Genomic DNA, 23,164 nt, shown 5'->3' on the forward strand with positions numbered 1-23,164 from the left:
ATATATATATATATATATATATATATATATATATATATATATATATATATATATATATATACCCATATAAACACCCTGTGCAATAACCCTGTATAATAATCCTGCTATTATTAAAAATAATAATAAATATGTAGACGCACTTTATATACTGTATATATTCATGCAACTTCCTTTGGCACTAATTCTTCTCTTTTTGACTATTTGAGCTGATGTAATGAGTACATTTCTCAATCAATCAATCAATCAATCAATCAATCAATAAATCATAAAGAAACGTTTACTTCTCTCTCTATATATATAAAGCCATTAGTAGTACTTAAATAAAAATAATATCACGAAAAAAGGAGAAATTATCAGACAGAATCTGTTAAATGCTAATTATTATTTTTCTTATTTTTATTTCGAAAACTGGAGGAGTTGTTTTTCAAGTTGTGCGTGCCACTCACAATATGGCGGCGAGGCTTACGCAATACAGCGGCTACCAGCTCGTCAAACGAATTAATACGTGTATTTTACGCAAACCATCTAGCGGTGGTGACCATAGATATGGTGGTGACGTACATAGTTCCCATCATGCTGTTCGGTGGTACATGATGCCAGATCAGGGGACGGAGGAGGAGAGAGGGATGAGTAGGCGGAGGCAGCACGGAGGGAAGCCGGCGGATTTAAGGTGTCTGCCTTCCAGCCAATCAGAGCGCTGACCGGGGAGAATAAAGGCAAAGATAGTCGCCTATAAAGACATTATTCTGCACGCTTTCCAAGAAGCTCATCTGGTCCATGAGTGTCACCGACGTTTCCCAAATTCTTCTTTTGTCTGCGGAGACTCAGGTGTCTCAGTCCGATCTGGTCCAGGGCTCCACCGGGCGATGTCAGCCTCACCGCGGGTGATGAGAGACCGACTGCTGCAGGCGATCGACGGCCAGAGCAATGTGAGTTATTCAAGGTTTGGAGCAGAGGAAACTGAACGGAAAGGGATGAACAATAGTGTCTGAGAGGGTTCTTTGCAGAACTTGATTCAATTAAGAACATCAATCATGCATCAGGGCATGTTGGACCCTGGGTCAAACCCGTTTTTAACTATTTAGTTCTCTTATATATGCTATTTAGTATATATATCTATATATCTATATATATAGATATATATGTATGTTGAAAGAAAGAAATTTTGAAAGAAAGAAAAATCGTCTTGGGAAAATCTTGATTATGTTCAAATCATTTTAGGTTGACAAGAGGGAAATACTTCAGTGGTTTTTGCTGTATTTTAATTCCTAATGAACATTTCATAGAATATACTGCCTATCTTCTAGTATGGCTCCTTTTCTGAAAAGATCCCTGTGTTATAAAATGTAAGATTATGATGATCAGTGACTAATGTTTTTGCACTAACAGAGTAAAGGTGGAGATATTAGTACGTTCTCTGATGAACACACTGATTTATTTCCCCCCTGACAATCCTCCAAAGGTTCTTATTGGCTTTTGGTTTGGCAAATTTGATCATGAATTGGAGCACAGATACCTTAGTCATCAATCACTGTGGAATTTACGCGCAGCGTGTGGACCATAGTTTCAAAATTAATGCAACATTTACTTCGATTTGAACTTAAAGCCTTGAACCACTAAGTAGCAGTCCACTCCCTTTATTTTTGATCCATTGGCACTTTTTCTAAACGTTTTTTTTTTCTTCCACTCAACTGTCCTTCTACTATGCTCAGAGGCTGCCATCTGAACATCGACCTTCTCTGATAATATGTTTGCTCTCCAACCCGCCTTGTGGAGGGCATCAGTCTGAGCTGATTTTCAACAAACATCAACTCAGCAGTTTTCTCTATGATAAAGTATATTTTAACAAGATTTTCATTTATACATTTTCAATGCTCTCACATGGAGCTGAATTTGGGATACATTAGGATGTTTTAGATGACTAAATTATACAAGTTTAATGTTTTCTGCCTGATTTCAATAAATAGATTTTGATGATACTCTAATTTATTGAAAATAGCTAATAGGTCAATGATTTATTCTGGGAAAAAATGAGCAACTTAACAAAAGTAATCATTTGCATAGACTCTCAAAGCTACACCTGCATTTTTTGAAAGTATGTACCGATACTGGTTTCAGGCTCAATATGACCAAGACCAAAAAGAAAATGCAAATCCTTTCTCACAGGCAGAGGGAAGAGTTAGGTTTTAAATTAGATCCTCTTGTGGTTGTGGTTGCTGCTGTGCCAGTGACCGGGTAATGAACTAGATATTCACTGATAGAGGCTTTTTAAGGCCGATGCTAATTATTCTGACACAGGGCCGGTTCTAGCCCTTTGGTTGCCCTAGGCGAGATTGAGTTTTGCGCCCCCCATCCCCCCCCCCCCCCCTCGCTCACTTTTGCCGTGCTAAATACGAATACTGTTTTCAGCATCTGTTTAGTGCTTCATTGAGTTCAGTGAGTGGATTTGCTATAAGTATTAATAGTTTTAGAAATTGTGCTATAAGAATCAAGGTTGTGTTTAAGCATTCAGAAAAAACTGTAACTTAGCATGGAGTGATGCATAGACAAATACCAGAATAGGTTTCAGTACCTCTTATTTTAAATAATTTATTACACACTCAAAGTTAGGACTGTGCAAAAACACTTTTAACCATCTGTAAGGACACTTAGGTAAAGTATAACTAAAAAACTGGATTGAATCATTGAATGAATTTATTTCAGACAATTAACAAATTTAACACACATTAAACAAATATTAAATAAATCAATTTCAGAAATTACCAAATAACAATAAAAAATAATAAATTTAAGAAATTCTTCAACCAAGGACTACATAAAAAAGTAATTGATAAACATTAAATTAAATTTTCTTTTCCAGTTCAATTAAATCATTTGAACATAAATAGAAATGAGATAAACAAAATTTTCCTCTAAATAAAATATATCAGGTATATTTACCCTGATTTCTGACATTGATTAGTGATTAAAGAAAGAATTAACCCTCTACAAACAAAAGTGCTTTTATGAATACCATTACAAAATTAAAAGTTTGAAGTTGTTGTTTTTTTTTTTGTTCACATATTCTATGATGAACAGCCATAACTTCATATATTTTGATGATTATTTGTACATTCCTTTTGAATACTCAATGCAGATAATCACTACAAAATATTTTATTTATATTAGTATCTTCTACCCATTCTCAAGCTAATAATACAGCACATAATTCTGAGAAAAAAATGTCAACATTAGGGATGGGGATCGTTAATATTTATTGATATCGATACCTTTATCGATACTCCTTATCGATCCGAGTCTTTATCGATACCACTATCGATACTTTTCTGTTATTTGGTGGAAAGACGATGCAACAAAATTTTATTAACAGAACTGGTATTGCTTCTATTGCTTAACAAGTGAGCATAACAAAAACGTTTCTAGCCTTCAATAAACATGGCTAATGTAATAGGCCACTTGGAAATGACATAAAACTAACTAGAATATATTTTCACAATTGTTGGTTAATGTATTGTCTACTGTCACTTTTCATCATGTTTTTAGCGATTAGGAAAATATTTAACAAATAAATAATTGTATTTTAAATTAAATGTAATTTTTAATAAATGTTGGCATCAGTAGTTTAATTATATATAGAGCAATATACAACTGTATTACTCATGTTTTTCGCCAAAAACAAAATTTCCCGTTTTCTTTACGTTACACTTGAACGCATCATGATAACCTAATTGTCATTTTACTGAGCCAATCTGAACACATCATCACGCAGCACGTCTGAAACTTTATTTACTTTTCAAGCTAACTAGCTTGTATGCTTCCGATTACAAGACGGATTTCACAATTAATATTTTTAACTGACCGGACAAGCTACAAAGTCTGTGTGCGCTTACCAGTGGTACTCTGAGTGGATGATTAAGACGGGCCGACTGCGGCAGCAGCTGGAGGAGGAGAGGGGAGTCTTTTCCGTTCAGCCATCCTCGAGTCGCGAGCAAAGTTAAGTGTCAGAATTCACTTGTTTTACTTTTAATATCTGTTTGCTTACAATTTCATTCCAAAATATTGGTGGACATGCTGCAGTGATTGACGTCACGACTTCCGGGTTGGAGGGCGCTTGAAAGGTGATCAGAATCTTTTCCAATTTTCTCTTAAATGTGAAAAAATAAATAAAAAAACGGTGGTATATTTATTTGTTCATATTTTGATATTTATATATACGTAAGCTTAAGTCAAACTGACGGACGCTTCATAACCGGTTTAATTCGCTTTGTTTTCTAATTCTATGATTAATGGGAAGTAAGCCTAAGGGCGACGCTAAGTATAGAGGGCGCCCCCAACACATTTGTCGCCCTAGGCAATTGCCTAACTCGCCTATAGCAATCGCCGGCCCTGTTCTGACATGATTCTAACTGATCCTCATTATATGCTGCCTATTTTGGGGGCAGCAAATATGGCTTTCCTTTCCTCCATTTACATTTACATGCTTAAAATGACAAAATGATAACAAATGTTACACAAATTAAAGAAAAAGAAGCATCTATTAACAAATGAAATAAAATCATAAGAATAGATTGCAATGCAGATTGAAAAAAACAATGGATGCATCTCAATAATAAGGATTATCATTGCAAAGTTAATTTCTTTCTCTCTTTTAATTACAAAGAGTCAAACTCATACCACACCAAAATGACATTTTGTAATACATTTTATAAAATCAAGGCTGACTGATAAATATTGCTGTAAGCATAGAGTCTGAGAATTACGACTCTGATTGAAGAATAAGAAAACCTTTCATAAGAAACTCTACATAGATACTGTTTTATGTATCTGTTTTTTTTTTCATTTTTTTTTTATGTAAACCTTTATCTTCTGAGCAGATATGCAACATGAAGGTGGTCGTGGAAGTGATCTCCTGTTTGGAGAGATACCCTGTGAGCAAAGAGGTTCTGGAGGTACGTTTAAAATAAACATAACTTTTTATGTCTAATTACATGTGTTATTGATAATATCCATGATGTTTTGTTTAAAGGAAACCCGCCTCGGGAAGCTGATTAACAACATCCGTAAACAGACCAAGAACGAGGACCTTGCAAAAAGAGCCAAGAAGCTCCTCCGGAACTGGCAGAAACTAATAGAGCCGGGGCAGGGGGGCTCGCTGCGCAAGGGACTCACTGATGCATCATGGTCTTTCAACGGTAGCGCTCATCCCTGCTCCACCCCCTCAGCATCCCCCCCAGCTTTGTGTAAAACTGGGCCAGAGTTAAAGGCCCGAGGTGACTTCAACAACTGCTCTCCAACGCTTGATCAGATAAGCAACAGGAAACAAAGGTGTGACAAGAAAGGGGATCAACTCTTACGTACAAAGAAGCCCAAAATCACTCATGTTGAATCCACACAACCGACAATACAGCTGTCACCCAACGGATTGAACAGATGTTTTAAAACTGCTGCAAATATTCAACAACACCAATTGACTAAACATTTAGACAATAACAAACCCAATAAAGTCCCTGTTCATGCTGTCAAACCTCATCCCAGCGCCTCTTTATACAGTAAGCCTCCCAGCGCTCTTATGCACCAGCAAGTTAGATGCAATAAACCTGCCCCTGGGGGGCAGCATCAGCCCAGGAGTCCCAATTTACTGCCGCTGCAGCATCCTCAGAATCTAAAGCAAGAAGCTGAATTTAAAAAAAATTATCCTAAAGCACAGAATAGTGCAGGTGTGAATAATGGGGCTGAGGATGTCTCTGGACTGGGTGATTCTACTCAGTCGTTCAGGGTTCAGACAGAACAATCAAGGGGGGTAAATTTGTTGGCTGGAAGCAGGACTTCCAATTCATCAGGCCCTAAATCCGGGTGTGGATTTGTCGGTTTAGATGAAGATGATGCTATAAATGACGCCTGGAAAAAGAAAAGACAAAAATACAGGGCTAAAGAATATGCCGTAAACATAGATAGACAAATTACAGAAGACCGCAGTGGACCAGCAAGGAAAAAAGACAGAAGACTGACATTTGATCCATTAACAGGACAAATTAAACGCACCGGCTTTAAGGAGACTTTGGGGAAAAAGGAAGGCTCTGAACTACAATCATCAGAACAGTTGAAGCCAAATCCACCTGTTGCTCTGAGTCGATTTCAGCAGACGGACTGGAAAGAGGTGTCAAGGAGTGAAATATTCCACTCACAGCTCACCCAAAAGAGCAATATCCTGTCCTCCTCTGGTGTCCACGCACCTGGTGCCCACTCCTTTACGACTGAGGTTTGTAAGAGAGTGGATCATCGGAAAAGCATTGCCACAGAAACTCACATTCTGGCATCAGACTATCCTGCCAAAGACTTGCCTGGAATAAGCAGAGAAATCAACAAAGATGACCTGAACCGATTACAGAGGCAGCGTTGGTCCGGAGTTAACGGCTGCTATGACACCAAGGGTAACTGGTACGACTGGACAGAGTGCATTTCTTTAGATCCAGATGAAGATGAGAGCAGACTGAATATATTGCCTTATGTATGTCTAGAATAAAACACAGTGAAGTGTTCATTAACTCATTTGATCAAATCTGAAGTTCACATGTGGAAATATGTTTTTTTATTAAATATTTTTGGTCTGTTGGAGCTTTGCTTCATTCAGCTTTCATTTTGTACTGCAAGTTTCTATAAATGTTTTTCTACATTTGTTTGTATTTGTATCTCGAAACAGGATTGTGTTCATTTCTTAAACATACTGAAGTCTTTCATTTCAAAACTCATTAATGACAAATAAATTAACAGGAGTCATCATTTACTGCCCGCAAAGCAGGCAAAGAATGAATGCTGAGCTACTTACTACTGTTCTATGTGCTAATTTCCTTTATGAGGAGCTTCAGCAGCAGTACCATCCTCACAGATATCAGGTTTGAAGTCCCCGCACTGCCGAGATATTGGGAGCCATGCTTCAGCTAAAGAAATTTGCACAAATTCAATAAATAATTTGCAACAATTCAATAAACCAAACATCACCCGCAACATATTCACCATTGTTCTTTGCCATTCCCTTTGGAGTAAAGAGCAGCCAGTTTGTTCATTATGCTAAGGCGTGAACTCTGCAAGGGCGGAGCTACATAGGGGGGCAGGGGTGGCCACGGCCACCCTTAGCCAATCATCGGCCACCCCTTTCATTTATTTCCCTCTAATACAGATGGTGGCAACAGTAATACTCTCAAGTGGAATATTCAAAACATTTTCATTTTTCATATATTAACAATTACTTGACAACAAAACCACTATGGTTAGTTATGCACATTGATATACTAACAATAAAGATGATAAATACAGAATTCAAGCAGAAATAGATTTTGTGTTTTATGGGGTAAATAGAAAATGATGTGTCTGCAAGTCATCTATGAGTCTTCTGTGAAATCATAGATAAATAACAATTTCAATAAAATTATTAAATAATACATTTATGTCGATATTAGTACTTGTAAATATCAATTTTATGCAGAATGATTACTGATAAAAGTAGGTAAGTAATGACGATTGAAAAGATGTTTGCCCAACACTCAACCTGAAAAGAATTCTACCCATTATACCTTTTATCTAGAAATCACGGATGTTTGAATATATTCGTCTAATAGTAAGAAAAGGCTGTTGGAAAGTATAGTTTGTCTTTATTTAGAAAATATGGATGTTTTGCTCATTAATTGTCCTGTTGGAACAGTGTAGATTGACCCTGAGGTCTTGGTGCCTATCTACTTCTGGCCACCCTTATAAAAATTTTCTGGCTACGCCTCTGGAACTATGATCATCCAGAATTAACTGAAATTGACATTTGTAATATTTCACTCGGCGTATAATTAATCCGTGATTCTGTATCTAGTAATCTTACTCTGAGAAGCACCAATTTATTTACACGCGCGTGTTTGTTTTCGTGTTGTTTTATTTTGAAATCCGTGACCGGAAGCAAAGCTCTCGGTTCATCAATGGCCCCGCCCCTTCGTTCCAACCATTCACAGCGGTGGTGACTCGTCACTCCGCGCAGAAAGATGGCTGCGGTGGAGCGGACCCCGGTCAAGGAAGGGATCCGGATAGCTGTGCTGTGTGCGTTCTGGTACACAGTCAGTTCTGGAGGAAACATCATCAACAAAATAATCCTGAACGGATTTCCGTATCCCGTAACGGTTTCTCTCTTTCACATCATCTCCGTTGTTGTCTTCCTCCCGCCGCTGCTGCGGGCATGGGGAGTCCCCAAAACAGAACTGCCTAGCAGGTACTACCGATGGTACATCCTGCCTTTAGCTTTCGGAAAATACTTCGCGTCCGTTTCGGCTCACTTCAGCATATGGAAGGTGCCCGTTTCGTATGCCCACACAGGTGAGTGGAGAAGGTTTGCTATGTAAAAACCATCCTACTGGAAGCTGCCATCCGGGGTAACTTGATGATGTGTCGGTATCTGTCAGCTGATGTTAGCTTTGCGGCTAACGGCTGGCCAGCTACCGACACGGGCATTTAAAGGGTCAGGAGTGATGTGTGACAGTGTTATTCAAGAAGAAATTAGACAAGCATTTTTATTTAAATTTAAAAGTACACGTTTTGTCTTTAACTTTGTATTATTTTATAGTTATAAGCGAACCGGCAGTTGCTAGCTTGCTAGCTTACTGATTTAAAGATGCCTCAGGGGGGAGGGTCCGTTACTGGATCCGGTTGGCAGAGTTTATCTCTAGTTTTAAAGCTAGAAATCCAACTCAAATAAGAGTAAAACTACTTTATTATATTTTTTGTCAAGTAAAAGTAAAATATAGCTTTAAAAAAACAACTAGGTGTACTTAAGTCGTAAAGTACCCCCTCATAACATCCAAAATTTAAAATGATGTAAAGATAGACCAAAATGTATGGTTATATGCAAATTCTGGTATTTAAAAGGCCATAATTAAATAATTCAAAGTATTTGGACAAAAACAATTCCAGAGGAGATACTTTTTCAAACCAACGTTGTTTTTTATTTAGTGAAATAACGCACGATGGATGGAGTAGTCCAATATTTTGCTCAAATAAAACTAACGTTGTTTTTATTAATTTTATCAACTAAAATTGAATAGTATTGAGTAGTAAACCTTTTTTTCCCCAAACAATTACTCAAATAACTAACGTGTTTCTTCCCTCCTCTGCATGAATTTGCATCAAGATCTAAGAATGGCTTCATTTATTAGTTGTATAAATGTAACATTAGGCAATAAATCACGACATCTATTTTGGCATTTTGCATATTATCAAACACTGTTGCATCAAAATAAGTGGTGATATGAGTAAAAAAATTATTCTGGTCTGTTTTTAAATCCAGAGTCTGGATCTCAATCATAATGTGGATTTATTACATGAACAATTATGTGTGTGTTTATTTCTGCGAAATACATTGGTTATAACTTTCCCAGCTTTTTTATTTTTATAACACCGTCTCAAGTACAGAGCAACGAAATTCATTCTGCATTTAGCGCACCCCCTTGGGTAGCAGTGGGCTGTCATTGTGTGGGGGTTAAGGGTCTTTGCTCAGAGACCCAGTGCATCAGGATTCCAAGCTATTTACCCTAACCACTTGGCTGCTACTTTCCTAGGGAAGACCAGAAAGTTGCTTTCTCAAAAATTTTATTTTACACCCATTAAATATATATTTTTAAACAAAAATGCTTGTCTTCCTAAGTTTGAATTCCTAATACTTGCTGTGATAATTATTCAGAGCGGTGGATAAAAGCCTTTTGATACTCTATTATAAACAGCACTCATTTTTTAAACACTCTTTCATGTCAGCCATCCTCATTTAGAACCTCTCTTTTCTGTGTACTATAAATCTAATACCTGCAATGAAGGTACTCCTGCTGAAGCTCCTCAGAAATGTAATTTGCACACAGAACTGTAGTAAGTAGTTTCGCATCCTTTCTTTGCCTGCTTTGTGGGTCAACACGGTTGCTAGGCGACGGTGCATACACCGATTGAGGGGCGTTGACAGCTGTGGAAGGCCGTACCTGTTCCAATCTACAGCTGAACTTTTCTGGCCTCCTAATTTTCACAACCTCCGAAGGACCGTGCCTACGTGGACGGGGTCCTTCGGACCTTAGGTTGAGGAGTGGCACAACACATACTGTGGACATAGTTGTTGCTGTTGGTTCTTCTGCTTCTTTTTTCTCTCAGCATACATTTTTCACTTATTTAGTTGGGTAAAGCACAGCAGTTTTTTTTTTAACATTGATGTTTTGATATTTTCAAGGAATGTGTCTAATCAGTTTATTCTGCTCTTTTTGCTGTAATATAGCCTCTGTTGTATTTATGGCAATGAACCTAAATTTGTCCCCCATTGATGGCTATAATGTCAGAACTCTTTCTAGTGATTTTTTTTATTTTCTTTTATCTATGTTGTTGCATATTTGCTCCTCTGTAACTGATGTGTTTCTAAGAAACTGAGTCCGTAGTTGTATTTGCTCCAAGCTATAGTGTTAAAAACGGACAGAAATTATTTTGAAAATAATAGCACTCTCTTAAAAACAGCCAAATATTGAATTTCAGATATTACAATTAGCTGCTGCTATAACCCTTTTTATATTCTAATTTACTGAGGCCATTAGTGTTTTGGTAGTGTCCATCTGACTGATTTATAGAAATATTCTAGTAGAGTGACAGCTGGGAGAAAGTCCACCTTTCTCCTTTGTCATATGGATGTTTCCCACAGTGATACTGGAACAGCTCCTGAAACACATGGTTAAACATTCAAAGCACAACTCTGTTTAAGTTTTCCAAGCAATAAATCACTTACCAATGATCCTGCTTTAAGATGCATTTTTAGGAAGCAAAACTACAACTTCTTTAAACGGCGGTGAAAAAAAAAAAGCAATACTGACACAGTTCCACGTGTATATTAAGACCTCAAAGTAGTGCTTTTAGAGATGCTTCATCTCTAAAGTTGTGTGTGTAGTCTTCTTTTACCTACAACGTGGAGGAAGTTTTTAAATAAAAATTCCTACATTCAGGGACTTGCAGGTACATATGGGGACATTCAGCTGATCCTCATATGGTAGAGTTCTTTTCTTTTGGGATGGGGTTAGGTTTAGGATTATACGTGTAAATTCAGTTTAGTTTAGGGTTAGGCCATATAAAATGAATGAAAATCAATTAAATGTCCCCATATGTCATGAAAACAAAGGTGTGTTTGTGAGTATCATTTTATTTTTATTTTTGGAGGATGAATACAAGTCATTAGATAGTCTCCCACTTTTAATCCTTCCATGATTCCTTGGTGGTTGTAGGTCAATTTAATCTTCACCATTTGGAGCTCACCTATCTCCAAATGATGAAGTAAATAAATACGTTCATTCTTTTAAAAAATGCAGATTCTTTAAGTAAGTAGTGTTTCATTTAAAAATGAGATTACACAAGATTATCACTGATGATGCGTGAAAGCATGTGTTCTTGACTGAGACGCATGGTGTATTTGACTAAGGTATAAGGAAAACACTCATCAGTGTTTTTTATTTAAATTTTTTTATTACTTCTGGCTAAATAATTTCTGCATTTATAATTTCCATTGACTGTATTTTTCTGTTTTGGCTGGTCGATATAAAATGCTGCATTTGAGTTTCTTTGTACATAAAGTCCTTTAAACTTGTTGTAATAATTATCAAATGTCGTAAAGCTAGTTCTTCAGCATTGCTTAGGATGCAGCTGATTCATTTATAAATCACTCTGCGTAGAAATGACGCACCACTGTTTAGACATGTAAATGCCTGAATGACGGCGTGTATTATTTGACAGAGGCGTGGACCCAGTTCTGACCTCCATTAACATATTATAGCCCTTTAAATGGTTCTCTGTGTCTACTAGGTATCATCACGGATCTTGTTGTTTTAAAACTGACACGCTCCCTTTCTTCTGTCTCTTTCGCAGTAAAAGCCACAATGCCAATATGGGTGGTGCTGTTATCAAGAATTATAATGAGGGAGAAGCAAACTACAAGGGTGAGTCGGTTCAGAGCATTTCAAGCACAGATCCCGCTCTGTTTCAGACTGAGGCTGAGCAGTGGTGATGTGGCGCAGTTGGCCTGCTGTGCTTCTGCTGCATCTCATGTTACAGCCGCCCACCAAAGTTTCCGTCGCTTGCACTCTGTAGAGGGTCAGGGGTCAGCGAGCAAAGACTTTTCAGCCACATCACCTCCTGCATTCCACTGATCAATCTATGACTGCCATGTAGGATGTTTTACATAGACTGATTCTATGAGGGAATAATGAACACATGTAAAGACTGAACAAATTGGATTAAATGAACCAGTAGTTCATTAATAGCAGACTGGCCTCATCAATTATGGTTCATAATATTAACAGAAATCGTGTAGATGTGGAGGAATCTCTGTAGTCAAAGAGAGAGCTGATATTATAATCAGTGGGGTCTGTGGAGCATCCTCCACGCTGGCTTAAACCCAGGAAGTTTGGGGGTTTCTTGATGACATCCTTTCCTTTTAAAGTAGTTCCTTTGAACTGATAACTAGTAAACTCTGCAATCTGGTTTGTTTTATAGTGGACTCTGTTTTTCTTGTTTTTTTTTGGGGGGGGCATTCTGGCATATGTCCCTAGCAGTCACTGGGTGAGATATGATAAAGAGCCTGGTCAGGTCTTCAGTCCATCACAGAGATGCATGAGAAAACCAACCATACTACCCCCACAAACACACACCTTAGTGGGTTGAGAGTTTATCTTAGACTGTGTGAGAAAGCGGAGTACCCTGAATGAATCAGCAAATTCACAGAGAGAAGTCATTATAAATGCAATATCTTCATTCACCCTTTGTTCATCACAATCAAACCTTAATTCACTGACTGCCTTTTCAGATTCAGGAGGACTTTTTCATTTTGATGGTGTTCTTTAGCCCAATGTTGAAGCAGTATGTGAGTTTTTTACTAAGTGTTTTCCTTATTCCTTTAACAAAGTCGTAGGAAACTGATTCCTTCCATATTAAAGGCCCTCTGGCTCCTACAGACTTTAGCTTACGTTTAGTTTAAGTGCTCTTCACTAAAGAATATATGGCCTACAAAAAATGTTTAGATTTTTCAAATGTCATCCCTCTCCTTAAAAAGGAGGAAGATGAGCGATTTCTGTGCAGCACTGTGGACTAGAGACCAGCTAAACGGTCGTGGGGTTCCTGTCTTTTTTCATTAAGAGAGGTTGTTTTGGTGTGGGATGATAATTTCTTTGTGTACTTATTTTTCTGACACGACACAACAAAAAGACATAAAGTGTCTGTGGGAGTCCTTGTCTGGTGAAAAGTGGTGATCCGTGAAGTAACACTGGTGTAGATGTTCTGTTCCTCTGACAGCGTATACTAAATCTAGAGTTTGGAGTGTTTACAACAATAAAAACTTTCAACATAATCAGACCCCCTTTTTTTAATGTCTGCCTCTTCGATTAAACTTGGATTTAGAAGGGTTTAGCAAAGGAAACAAGCACAGGGCGAGCGGTGGGAGTTTCCACTTTCATCAGAATTGCCCATTACAGCGTTTCTCTGTAATCAGTCAAGATTCTGGCTGCAGTGACGTTTAAATTATATTATTTATTATTTGCCACAGGAGCTAGATATGTCTTTAAGATATGAACAACTGTCTGCTGTTAGTTATTATTATTATTATTATTATTATTTGTCTTTTTCAAAGAGAATTTTTTGCATCACATCTTTCTCCTGTACGTTAACTGCCTTTTAAATCAGGCTCTACCAGCTTTTTTATAGACTGATTTATGACGCAAATCAGTGCAGCCTGTCAGGCTAAAAAGTCAGACTTCCTGAAACAAAGTTTAGGCTTCCATATTTCACCAAGAAAAGATTACGCTAAATTAAGGAGCGTTTTCTAAAGAACATCAACATTGGTGAATGAGGGAATATTTTATAGTTTTTGGGGATAAGAACGTGAGCCACTAGCATAGCAATGTTTTTTTGTTCATATTATAACTACACTCTCTGTCTTTGGTTATGTCCTATTAAAGAGGTCTGGCTTAAACTTTGTTAGCTTTTTAATGTTGAAGATTTGATATTGCTCGTGGCGACAGACATTTACTTATTTAGAACCTCTGAGGTCTTCCTGGGTTTTGATGAAGGAACAGTCCTGCTGGCTAAACGTTAGACAGACTTGTGTGTCTGGCACCAGCGTGTTATATTTACTTCGCAATTCAGTTCTGAGACAGAACGGGTACATCAACTGTAAAATGAGCCTTTAGGATTTGAAGTTTCCAATAGTTGGTCCAAACATTTACAGATTTAATCTAATAAACAGGATTACATGAAGAACCCAACCAGCCATGTTAGTCTTTGCCTTTTCAGTCACTCAGCATGATTTGGTGACTTAAAATTCTGCTCTGCATCAGTCACTTTAGATCCCTCCTTAGACGTTAGTGTTTTATCTTCTATGTTTTGGGGATTTGGGTTTCTTAGAACGGCGTTTTTCTTAGTCTCAAAGAGAGTTTAGTTTAGCAGTGTGAGTCATGTATTTCAAAACCTATTCTAAGAAGCATGCAAATGAATCTCAGATTTATAACGATACTTTAAGCCAGTGAGCCGCAGTCCCCTGTGGATGTATATATTTGTATATACATACATACGACATTAATTTTCCTATTTTTTTTTGTGTATTTTCACTCTCCATACAGTTTTTCTAAATCCAAATCAAGTATTACTTTATTTGCAGATACATATTTTCTATGGTCTAGATCAGTGAAAGTAGCATTTTTCTATTTTAAAGGCTATCTAACTGAAAACAATAGCTAAAACTTCATTATCAGAAGCGTTATTTTTTAATCATAAACTACTGCAGTAGTTTAGAGATCAGTCTGCTGAAAATGGAGAACCTGCAGTGGGAAATGCGCCATGAGTCAGTGCGGGAAGTGGTCTTTATTTCCTGATCCTGTTTTGTAGGTGTATGTGTCGCTCATCCCGATCATCGGTGGGGTTCTGCTGGCCACCATGACCGAGCTCTCCTTTGATGTGTCAGGGTTGATCAGCGCTCTCGCTGCAACACTCTGCTTCTCTCTGCAGAACATCTTCTCCAAAAAGGTAAGTCACCTCATGATCATGACTTTCCTCCAAATGAGTGAGAAGATTGTGACTTTTTTTTTGAAACTGTATTTAACAGGAACACGTTTAGTATTGTAATCAGTCCTGTTTGTCTTGTTTTAAAGTAATTTCCCCTCCTCTCTGTTAAAGGTGCTGCGTGACACAGGCGTGCATCACCTGAGGCTTCTGAACATCCTGGGCTTTAACGCCATGTTCTTCATGCTGCCCACCTGGGTTCTGGTGGACTTCTCTGTGTTTCTTGTCAGTGGGGATCTGGTGGGTACCAATGTTAGATTTGTAGTTGCACTACTTGCAGGTAATCATGAACTTAAAGCGGTTTTGACTGTGAACTGAGTCGAACACATCTGCCTCCATTTCAGTCGGAGATTTCAGGATGGGCAGGCACCTTTTTCCTCCTCCTCATCAGCGGCTTCTGTAATTTTGCACAGAACGTCATTGCTTTTAGTATCCTGAACCTCGTCAGCCCTCTCAGCTATGCAGTCGCCAACGCTACCAAGAGGATCATGGTCATCAGTATATCTCTGTTCATGTTGCGCAACCCAGTCACCCTCACCAATGTCCTGGGTATGATGACAGCTATTCTTGGGGTCTTCCTCTACAACAAGGTAAGTCAATTCAACCCTAAAATAAAGATGTCAATAAAATTTTAAATGCGGTTGGATCATATCCTCAACATGTCTAAACATGTCTCATTTTGCCTAATTTTCTGTAGACTTTATTTTTTTTTATCTGTTTATCTGTTTACCACTGATGGCTTTACTCAAACCTTCCTATCTCATCCTCCTCATCAGGCTAAATATGACGCCAACAAGCAGAAGAAGAAGCTGCCAACCAGCACGCAGGACCTGCTGTCTTTTGACAACCCGATGCTAGAGAGGACCCAGGCAAACGGATCCGGGCCGTACTCCTACGGCTCAGAACAGCAGCACAGCTGGAATCCCGTGCTGACTGATCACTTCCAGTACAGCGGACAGGCCTACACGGCAAACCACAGCGGCAACCACCAATTTGTGGTTTAATGGAGGGCGTGGTTCTCATCGTGGTGACACCAGCAGAGTTTTTTTCTTTTTTCTTTAAACCTGCTCCAGAATGACACTGAAGGCAAGTGCTGTTTGTGGAGGATAATCCAGATGTGACGAGCCACCTGTGGCGTGCCAGAGATGTTTGCCCTCCTACGTCCCTCCATGTCTACACATTGTTTTTGTTTTTACAGCCTCCCTGCTGATTTTTTTATTTTATTTATTATGATGTTAATAACTGTCGCAAACATAATCTGCCACTTCAGACATTTTGAGGGGCGGTTGAGCCACACTATACAGACACAGAAACGTTCAACAGTAGTTTAGGGTTGAAATGGTGAATATTTCTTCCACCAGTAAGGCTTTCCCTGGCCGATACAATCACCTACTAATTCCACTTTGAGAAATTCTCAAGTCTAGATCTATGATTTTGCTTTGCACTTAAATGGAAAGAGAGGAATTTAGGAGATTATCCTAACATATACATCAAAGCATAATGTGTCTCACCTCTGTTTTTTGTTAAATTCAAAAAGTATACCACAACAATATCTGCTGCTGGGTGATGAGTTTATGGGCTGAAAGAGGCGAGACCGCTTAGTTTTGATGCATTTTCATGTGTAACGACAGAAAATCCAATTGGTCAGTATTTGGACTGCAGATCGGATCCAGGACCAAACTGACCCCCTGGCTGATTGATTGTTGTGTCGGGATCCAAAGTCCACCATGTTGCATTTGTAACAAACCAACACCATATTATTGGTCTACTTTTTAGGTTTATGGGCATCTTTTTTTTTTTTTTTTTTTTTTTTATCTGACCCAATAGTTTTATTGGGAGAATCCGAGAATAAAGCTTAAAAAAATGAACCTGTTTACGTTTTAGATTCTCATCAATGCAGTCGACTCAGCAGGAGATCAGACTTTGATTATGATGTAAGATGAGCCTCATTGAAGTTCTGAAATAATCCATGCATAATCCAGGACCGTCCTGGTTAGTGATCACAGCAATTTGGAGCAAGTTTCTCTAAAAATACATGAACATTTAGGGTGTTTGAGCTTAAAACAGGTTTTGGGTTGCTGGTTTTAAAGTGGATTATTTTCTCTTCTGTCTCCCCAATTCCTGCTAAATCAGCTGACTGGAATTGTGTCCTGAATTCCAGTCAATTTGTAACTTAAAAACGGATGTTTTAGTTTCTGTTCCCTCAGGACGTGTTTTTGCGGTTTACTTTAAGTTCTCCATCTTTTGAATACAAGTTGTGTACGAGCACACCTTTAGGATCTGTCCTCCTCTATGTTTAAGAATTGTTCAAAAGTATTTTATCATTAATGTGAAGTCTGAGCATTTAGTGGAAAGCATATCTGTCGCATCTTTAACAAAGATGTTTTGGAGCAAGATGCAGACCTCGTTTGAGTGCGGGAAGCAAATCTTATGCCTCCAACATCAGAGGTCATTCCTAAAAGTGCCTGATGAAGGGAAATACCTTAAGTAAGGTAGTTTAGTTTGTTTCATTTCTTCTAGGCAAAAATTGACTCCTGTAAATATTCCCACAACCAGAAGAGTTTAAGCTACTTTTAAAAATAAACAAACCTGCTTCTCAAAAGGGGATCTTTGAGAATACAGAATATTTACAGCTATAAGCGAAGAGTGAGACCAAAACCAAAGGTCAGTGACCTCTCAGATATGTTCTGTTCGGCAGGGAGTTTAGGACCTGTTGTCCCGATGTAATAATGGAGCAAGTCAATGGATCACAGAGGAAGTTTTCTGCAAGCTTTGGAGATTTGTTTTAGTTATACAAATAAACAAAATGTTCATATATATATATATATATATATATATATATATATATGCGTTATTGGAATTTCCCAACAATTTGATTTATCCTCTTGTATCAGGCACTTCACTAAAGCTGCTCTGCTATCAGCATCAAGTTTGCACATCTAGGAATAACAGAATGTAAAGAGAGCTGACTGTTGGGCTCTGTGCAGGTAGCATTGATGAAAACATCTCCTGAATGACTTGGCGTGCAATAAACAAAATACTTTTACTTTATGAAATGAATCTGTAAAGGTGTATCTGAATAAATCATAACTATCAGAAGGCTGTCAGCAGCAGTCTTCCCCAGGATGCTTAGTCTCTATTATGTTTGACTTTCACTGAAGCTAACGGTTTGATTTCTGATCTTTGAATGTTCCTGTCGCTTTTTATCCCACCAATTTTTGTTTTCGTTTCAAAGCTTCGGGCTGGTTAAAAACCATGGAACGGTGCATTTATAAGTCTGTTCTAGAAAGAAGCAGCTATTTGGTTATTTTACCAAGAATTCATGGGTTTTCTAGTTCATACTGTAGTAAAAACATATGAAGGCCATGATAAGAATAATAGCTGTTTTCTATTGATTTGAGAGTTTAAAACTTTAGGCAGTCCTTCAATGGTGATTATAGGATTCATGAAATCCCAGTTCTGTAAAAATTAAAGAATAGTCTTACAATATACAATTAAAAGCATTGAGAATCAATTAATACTTTAATCAAATTGGCTCTTTTATCCTTAATTTGAAATGACCTGCCTATAATCACTGTCTAAAGTTCAAACAGAACCAACAAATAATTCCGTATTCACTTCTGTCATGAAATAAAGCTGGTAATCCTCAGTTTGGCTTCATTGAAAAATACCTTTATTTCTACAAACTTATAAAAAACACACATTATATGAACTCCAGACTTGGGGTTATTTCACTTATTCAGAATCAGTTCTTAGCTCTGTGATTCTTAATTATATGGATTAAAGAGTAAATTGAGATTTCAGACAGCGTGGACAATGCAAGGGCATTTTATGAGGCCGTGTTTAACATTTCTACCCATTTAAACAAGCCTTATTGAACAAAACAGGGATTTTTAATTATAGCACTTTAAATGTGCAATTGGACCCCAAATGTTATGATGGAAGACTTCTGATCGTTTCATTTTCTTCATGTTTTTTTTTTGTTTTGTTTTTAAAGTTGCTTCATCACAGGATGAAGGTCTTGATTGCAATTTGCTGAGATGTAAAAATATTGCATTGAATTCTCTTCATTTAAATGATCCTACTCTGCAAATTAAAATAAATTTTTTGGGCTATCTGTAAAGATTTTTCACTGGGCTGTAAAGGATAAAGAGTATAAAGCTGAATAACTCTTTGTAAAAACTGTATACTGATTATTTTTGTTGTCTTTAATGGTTCTTGAAGATGGATAATTTTTTTTTTTTATGTAAACTTATAGATTTATAGATTTTTATTTATGGTATCATGGTACAGAATGTACAGAGGTCCTGCAAGGAAACAGTCTTGTCTGCTTATGTTTGGTAAATATTTTTAAATGTTGGGGAAGGGCGGTGAATAAATCAGTTCTGAAATTCTAAAAAGGCTAAAGATCTTCTATTGTGAAACTAACCTTTCAATTTGATGTCAATATAATTAAGTGGTAATCAGTAAATCCTAAACAGATTTCTATAAAATGAATTTTGCTGATTCAGGCTCAGAAGGCATAAACTAAGCAACTAGAGGAGGAGACGCATTCATTCTTGTCTTTGATTCAGGGGACCCGGGTTCAACTCCCAGCTACCCCAGTTTATACAGTCTGTCTGCAAAGCTGTGGTGATTTTAATAGAAGGAACGAAACATTTATAGAATATTTACATTTAAACCCGTTGCAGGATTTAAAACACTCTAGAAGGAGCAGACCTCCTGCTTTATTGATCAAATGTGATGAAAGTAATCATAATCAAGTGACTAAGCAAATCACATTGAAAACTTAATCAAAATAAATGCTACTGGATTAATCCTAAATTAGATTTAATCCTTCTCCGGACTTGAAACTCACTTCTGTATAATACTTCTATTTTAAATAGCTCATTTGCACCATCTTGTGTGGTTTTTACAACATGTCCCCAGTTAGATTTAAATCTATGAATTCACATTTTAAAACTGCATTGAATATGTATAGAGATTGCTACCAGGCGAGAGAAAACAAATGTCAGAGAAGAGAGTGCAGTCTGGTTTAGTATTACAAAGCAGTAGTTAAAAATAATCAATGAATACCGTCAAGGTGTTTGAAATATCATCTCCCCTTAGAAGTGAATGTGCTACAGCATCAAACACTTCTTTTGGCAACAGCAAACTGTTGAACAGCTCCAACAGACTGGCCTGATTGAACCATAACAGACTGAAACAAAGTGTTAGGTTGAGGATTTCCAATCTGTCTAAAACAGACAGATTGGAAACAAACAACCTGAAGGGACAGATCAGGCTGATGGTGGAGCTCTGAATATGTGGGAGAGGTTTTCCTGACATACTTTGGGCCTTTTAGGATTAAAAGGCACAGCCTTCCTGAGCAACTCCTGATGGCTGCTTCCAGGAAGATAACAAACCATGTCACAAAGTCACTATGACATGTCACTGTAATCTTATCCTGATCACGAGAGAAGTCCAACCGACCAATCTGCAGCAAAAGTTTACAGCCATTATTTTACTGTAAGGCATAATCTCTAAGACTCCTTGAGTCTTTGCAATAAACAAATGCATAATTTGAGGTATAAAGTGGTGCTCGGGTGTATGTTAGGAATGTCTCTTATAAAATTATTAAACTGATTTAATGATGTGAATCCCCTCCGACCTTGAGGAGGATTAAATAAGTAGTAGCAACCAGCAGATAGCCAGGTTAATATCCACCCATTCCATTTTCTGTCACGCCTTTCCCTACTGGGGTCACGAGGGGTGCTGGTGTCTTTCTCCAGATGTCTACGGACGAGAGGCGGGGTACACCCTGGACAGGTCGCCAGTCCATTGCAGGGCAACACAGAGACAAACAACCATTCACGCACATCTATGGAGAATTTAGAGAAGCCAGTTAAGCTAACAGTCATGTTTTTGGACTGTGGGAGGAAGACGGAGTACCCGGAGAGAACCCATGGAGAACATGCAAACTCCATGCAGAAAGACCCCGGACCAGGAATCGAACTGAGAACCTTCTTGCTGCAAGGCAGCAGTGCTACTGCTGCACCACTGAGCAGCCCAACAGCTTAATAATAGGCATAGATTATTATAACAGGTTAATAATCTATCCTTATTTTCAACTATTGAGGTAACAAACCTTTCTTGAAAACCTGGTCACGGTTTTGGGCGCCTTTCTTTCATCTCTCTTCTTTCTCCTTCCTTTCTGTTTTTTTTTGTTTTTTTTTTATAACCAAAGTTTGATTTTGACACATTTTCTTGTTCATTTGTTTTATTCGTTTTCTCTGTGTTAAAGGACGCTGTGGCATTAAAGCCCCGGTACCAGTGAACTGCTGCTGACCAAATGCAGACGGGGTGACCTGATCCTGCACCATGCAGGACCTGAGGACATTTATTGCAGTTTCACAGTGGGAGGGGGAGTTGGTCAATATATTCATGCTTCGTTTTGTTATTTACTGTTGAAAAATTAGGGAGGACAGAAATATAATTTATTTTACTGCTGGATTTTCTTTTCATATTTGAAAGATATAGCGGGACATATCTTTTCTTCTTCTTTTCGGGCCCCCCTCAGTCAAGGGCCCTCAGAAGCTTCCTGACTTTATCCCCACATTACGGCAACCCTGCTGTCCACTGTCACTCCCAATGAAGTCCCATTTGCACCTGTGGAGGGCACTTTGATTGAAGGTGGAAGAAATAAATGAAAATGGGACATACTCTTCCCTCCACCAATAAAGGAGAGCAGTCAGAGACACCGCAGTGCATGGTTGTTTTTAAATGCATTTTATTTTTATTGTACCTCCTTTAAAATATTGTATCTTGACCCACATATCGCGATATGCATCATACTCTGAAGTATTTGCTAATAGCCACTCCTTTCAGACTGTGCAGTTCACATTGCAACTTGTAAGTGTTCGCAAGGAATTAAAACTGTTTATTAATAATGAATAAATAATTATCCTTTATTCAGCAAATAAATGGCCTCTATCTTTGGCCAGACACTCCCTCTTAGTGTTTTAAAGAACCAAATGTATATTCTGCAACCAAAAAGGTTACTATACATTGTTTCTAGATCTGTAGTTCTTCTAATGATTATTTCATTTATTAAAATCAAACTTCTTTTATTTCAGAATTTAACTTCCAGTTATATTTAAAATTCCATCTAGAAATGCAGAGAGAGCAGTTAAATGCCTTCGGTAAAATACTGTTTACTGAGTGATTCAGTCAGGTTTATAGAATCACCTATTAGTACATCCCCATTCTCATCTGAGACCTCTGACCTGAAATATCAATCAATGACCAGTGCGACGACTAATGATCAACAGCCAACTGATTGTGATAATCAACAAGAGAAAACACTGACCAGTCCACTTAAGAAGGGAAGAAAAATGTCTATTAGTCCCATCAAAAAGGTGGTGAAAATAAAGAAAAAGTCTAAAACTGTAACATTTAATCCCGTTGATGTGACTCTACCTTTTCAATCTTAACATTCATCTCATTCAAGTGATCAACAAGAGAAAATACGGAGTAGCTTATCAGAACATTGAGGTTTTACAGTTGATTCCTCCTTAATGAAGCCCAATTTGGACCCAACCCTGTTCCACAAAAGATTACCAGGTTAGTCTCTCTGAACAGAATCAAGCATCACCACCCAGTTCCAGGTGTGTGGTGATAGACAGACAACTAAATATTAAGGAACAACTCTCAAAAAAGTCTGAAGACACCAAACTCCATGTCCAGGATAACAAAACCTTAACAAGCTGTGAGAATCCCTCACATCTGGTTGAACTTAAAACCCGCAAGAAATATTGGAAGAGAGTAAAAGCTTTTTTTTCTCAAACATAAACTGGTTTGGCCTTTGTCTACCAATAATCAATCAATCAATCTATCTATCTATCTATCTATCTATCTATCTATCTGTCTGTCTGTCTCTCAACTTCTGTAAATAAAATTTTTATTTAATACTTTTAACCTATGTAGTAAAACAACATTTTATTTTACTGATGGGTTATTATTACAAATTCAGACCACAAATAATCGTAATAGGATATAATGCAGCCTTTAAAAAATATACATATTAGATCTG

The 23,164-nt window shown here is 37.7% G+C and overlaps 2 protein-coding genes across 2 annotated transcripts; both read left to right on the forward strand.

Annotated features, from left to right (window-relative positions):
• Positions 1 to 598: 598 nt before the first annotated feature.
• On the forward strand, positions 599 to 7,344 carry LOC119798781 (mediator of RNA polymerase II transcription subunit 26-like). Its single transcript, XM_038308393.1, has 3 exons — positions 599 to 929; positions 4,875 to 4,949; positions 5,027 to 7,344. Exons 1-3 carry the CDS (start codon positions 867 to 869, stop codon positions 6,521 to 6,523), a joined length of 1,635 nt encoding a protein of 544 aa, XP_038164321.1. The 5' UTR covers positions 599 to 866; the 3' UTR covers positions 6,524 to 7,344.
• A 639-nt stretch (positions 7,345 to 7,983) lies between these two features.
• slc35e1 (solute carrier family 35 member E1) lies at positions 7,984 to 16,452 on the forward strand. The gene is made up of 6 exons (XM_038308403.1): positions 7,984 to 8,352; positions 11,911 to 11,981; positions 14,920 to 15,057; positions 15,208 to 15,333; positions 15,438 to 15,683; positions 15,870 to 16,452. The coding sequence occupies exons 1-6, from the start codon at positions 8,025 to 8,027 to the stop codon at positions 16,095 to 16,097; spliced, it is 1,137 nt and encodes a 378-aa protein (XP_038164331.1). The 5' UTR covers positions 7,984 to 8,024; the 3' UTR covers positions 16,098 to 16,452.
• The last annotated feature ends 6,712 nt before the right edge of the window (positions 16,453 to 23,164 follow it).

The sequence above is a fragment of the Cyprinodon tularosa genome, unplaced genomic scaffold (assembly GCF_016077235.1).
Source record: "Cyprinodon tularosa strain WSP-4 unplaced genomic scaffold, ASM1607723v1 ctg636, whole genome shotgun sequence".
In the NCBI taxonomy this organism is placed as follows: Eukaryota; Metazoa; Chordata; class Actinopteri; order Cyprinodontiformes; family Cyprinodontidae; genus Cyprinodon; species Cyprinodon tularosa.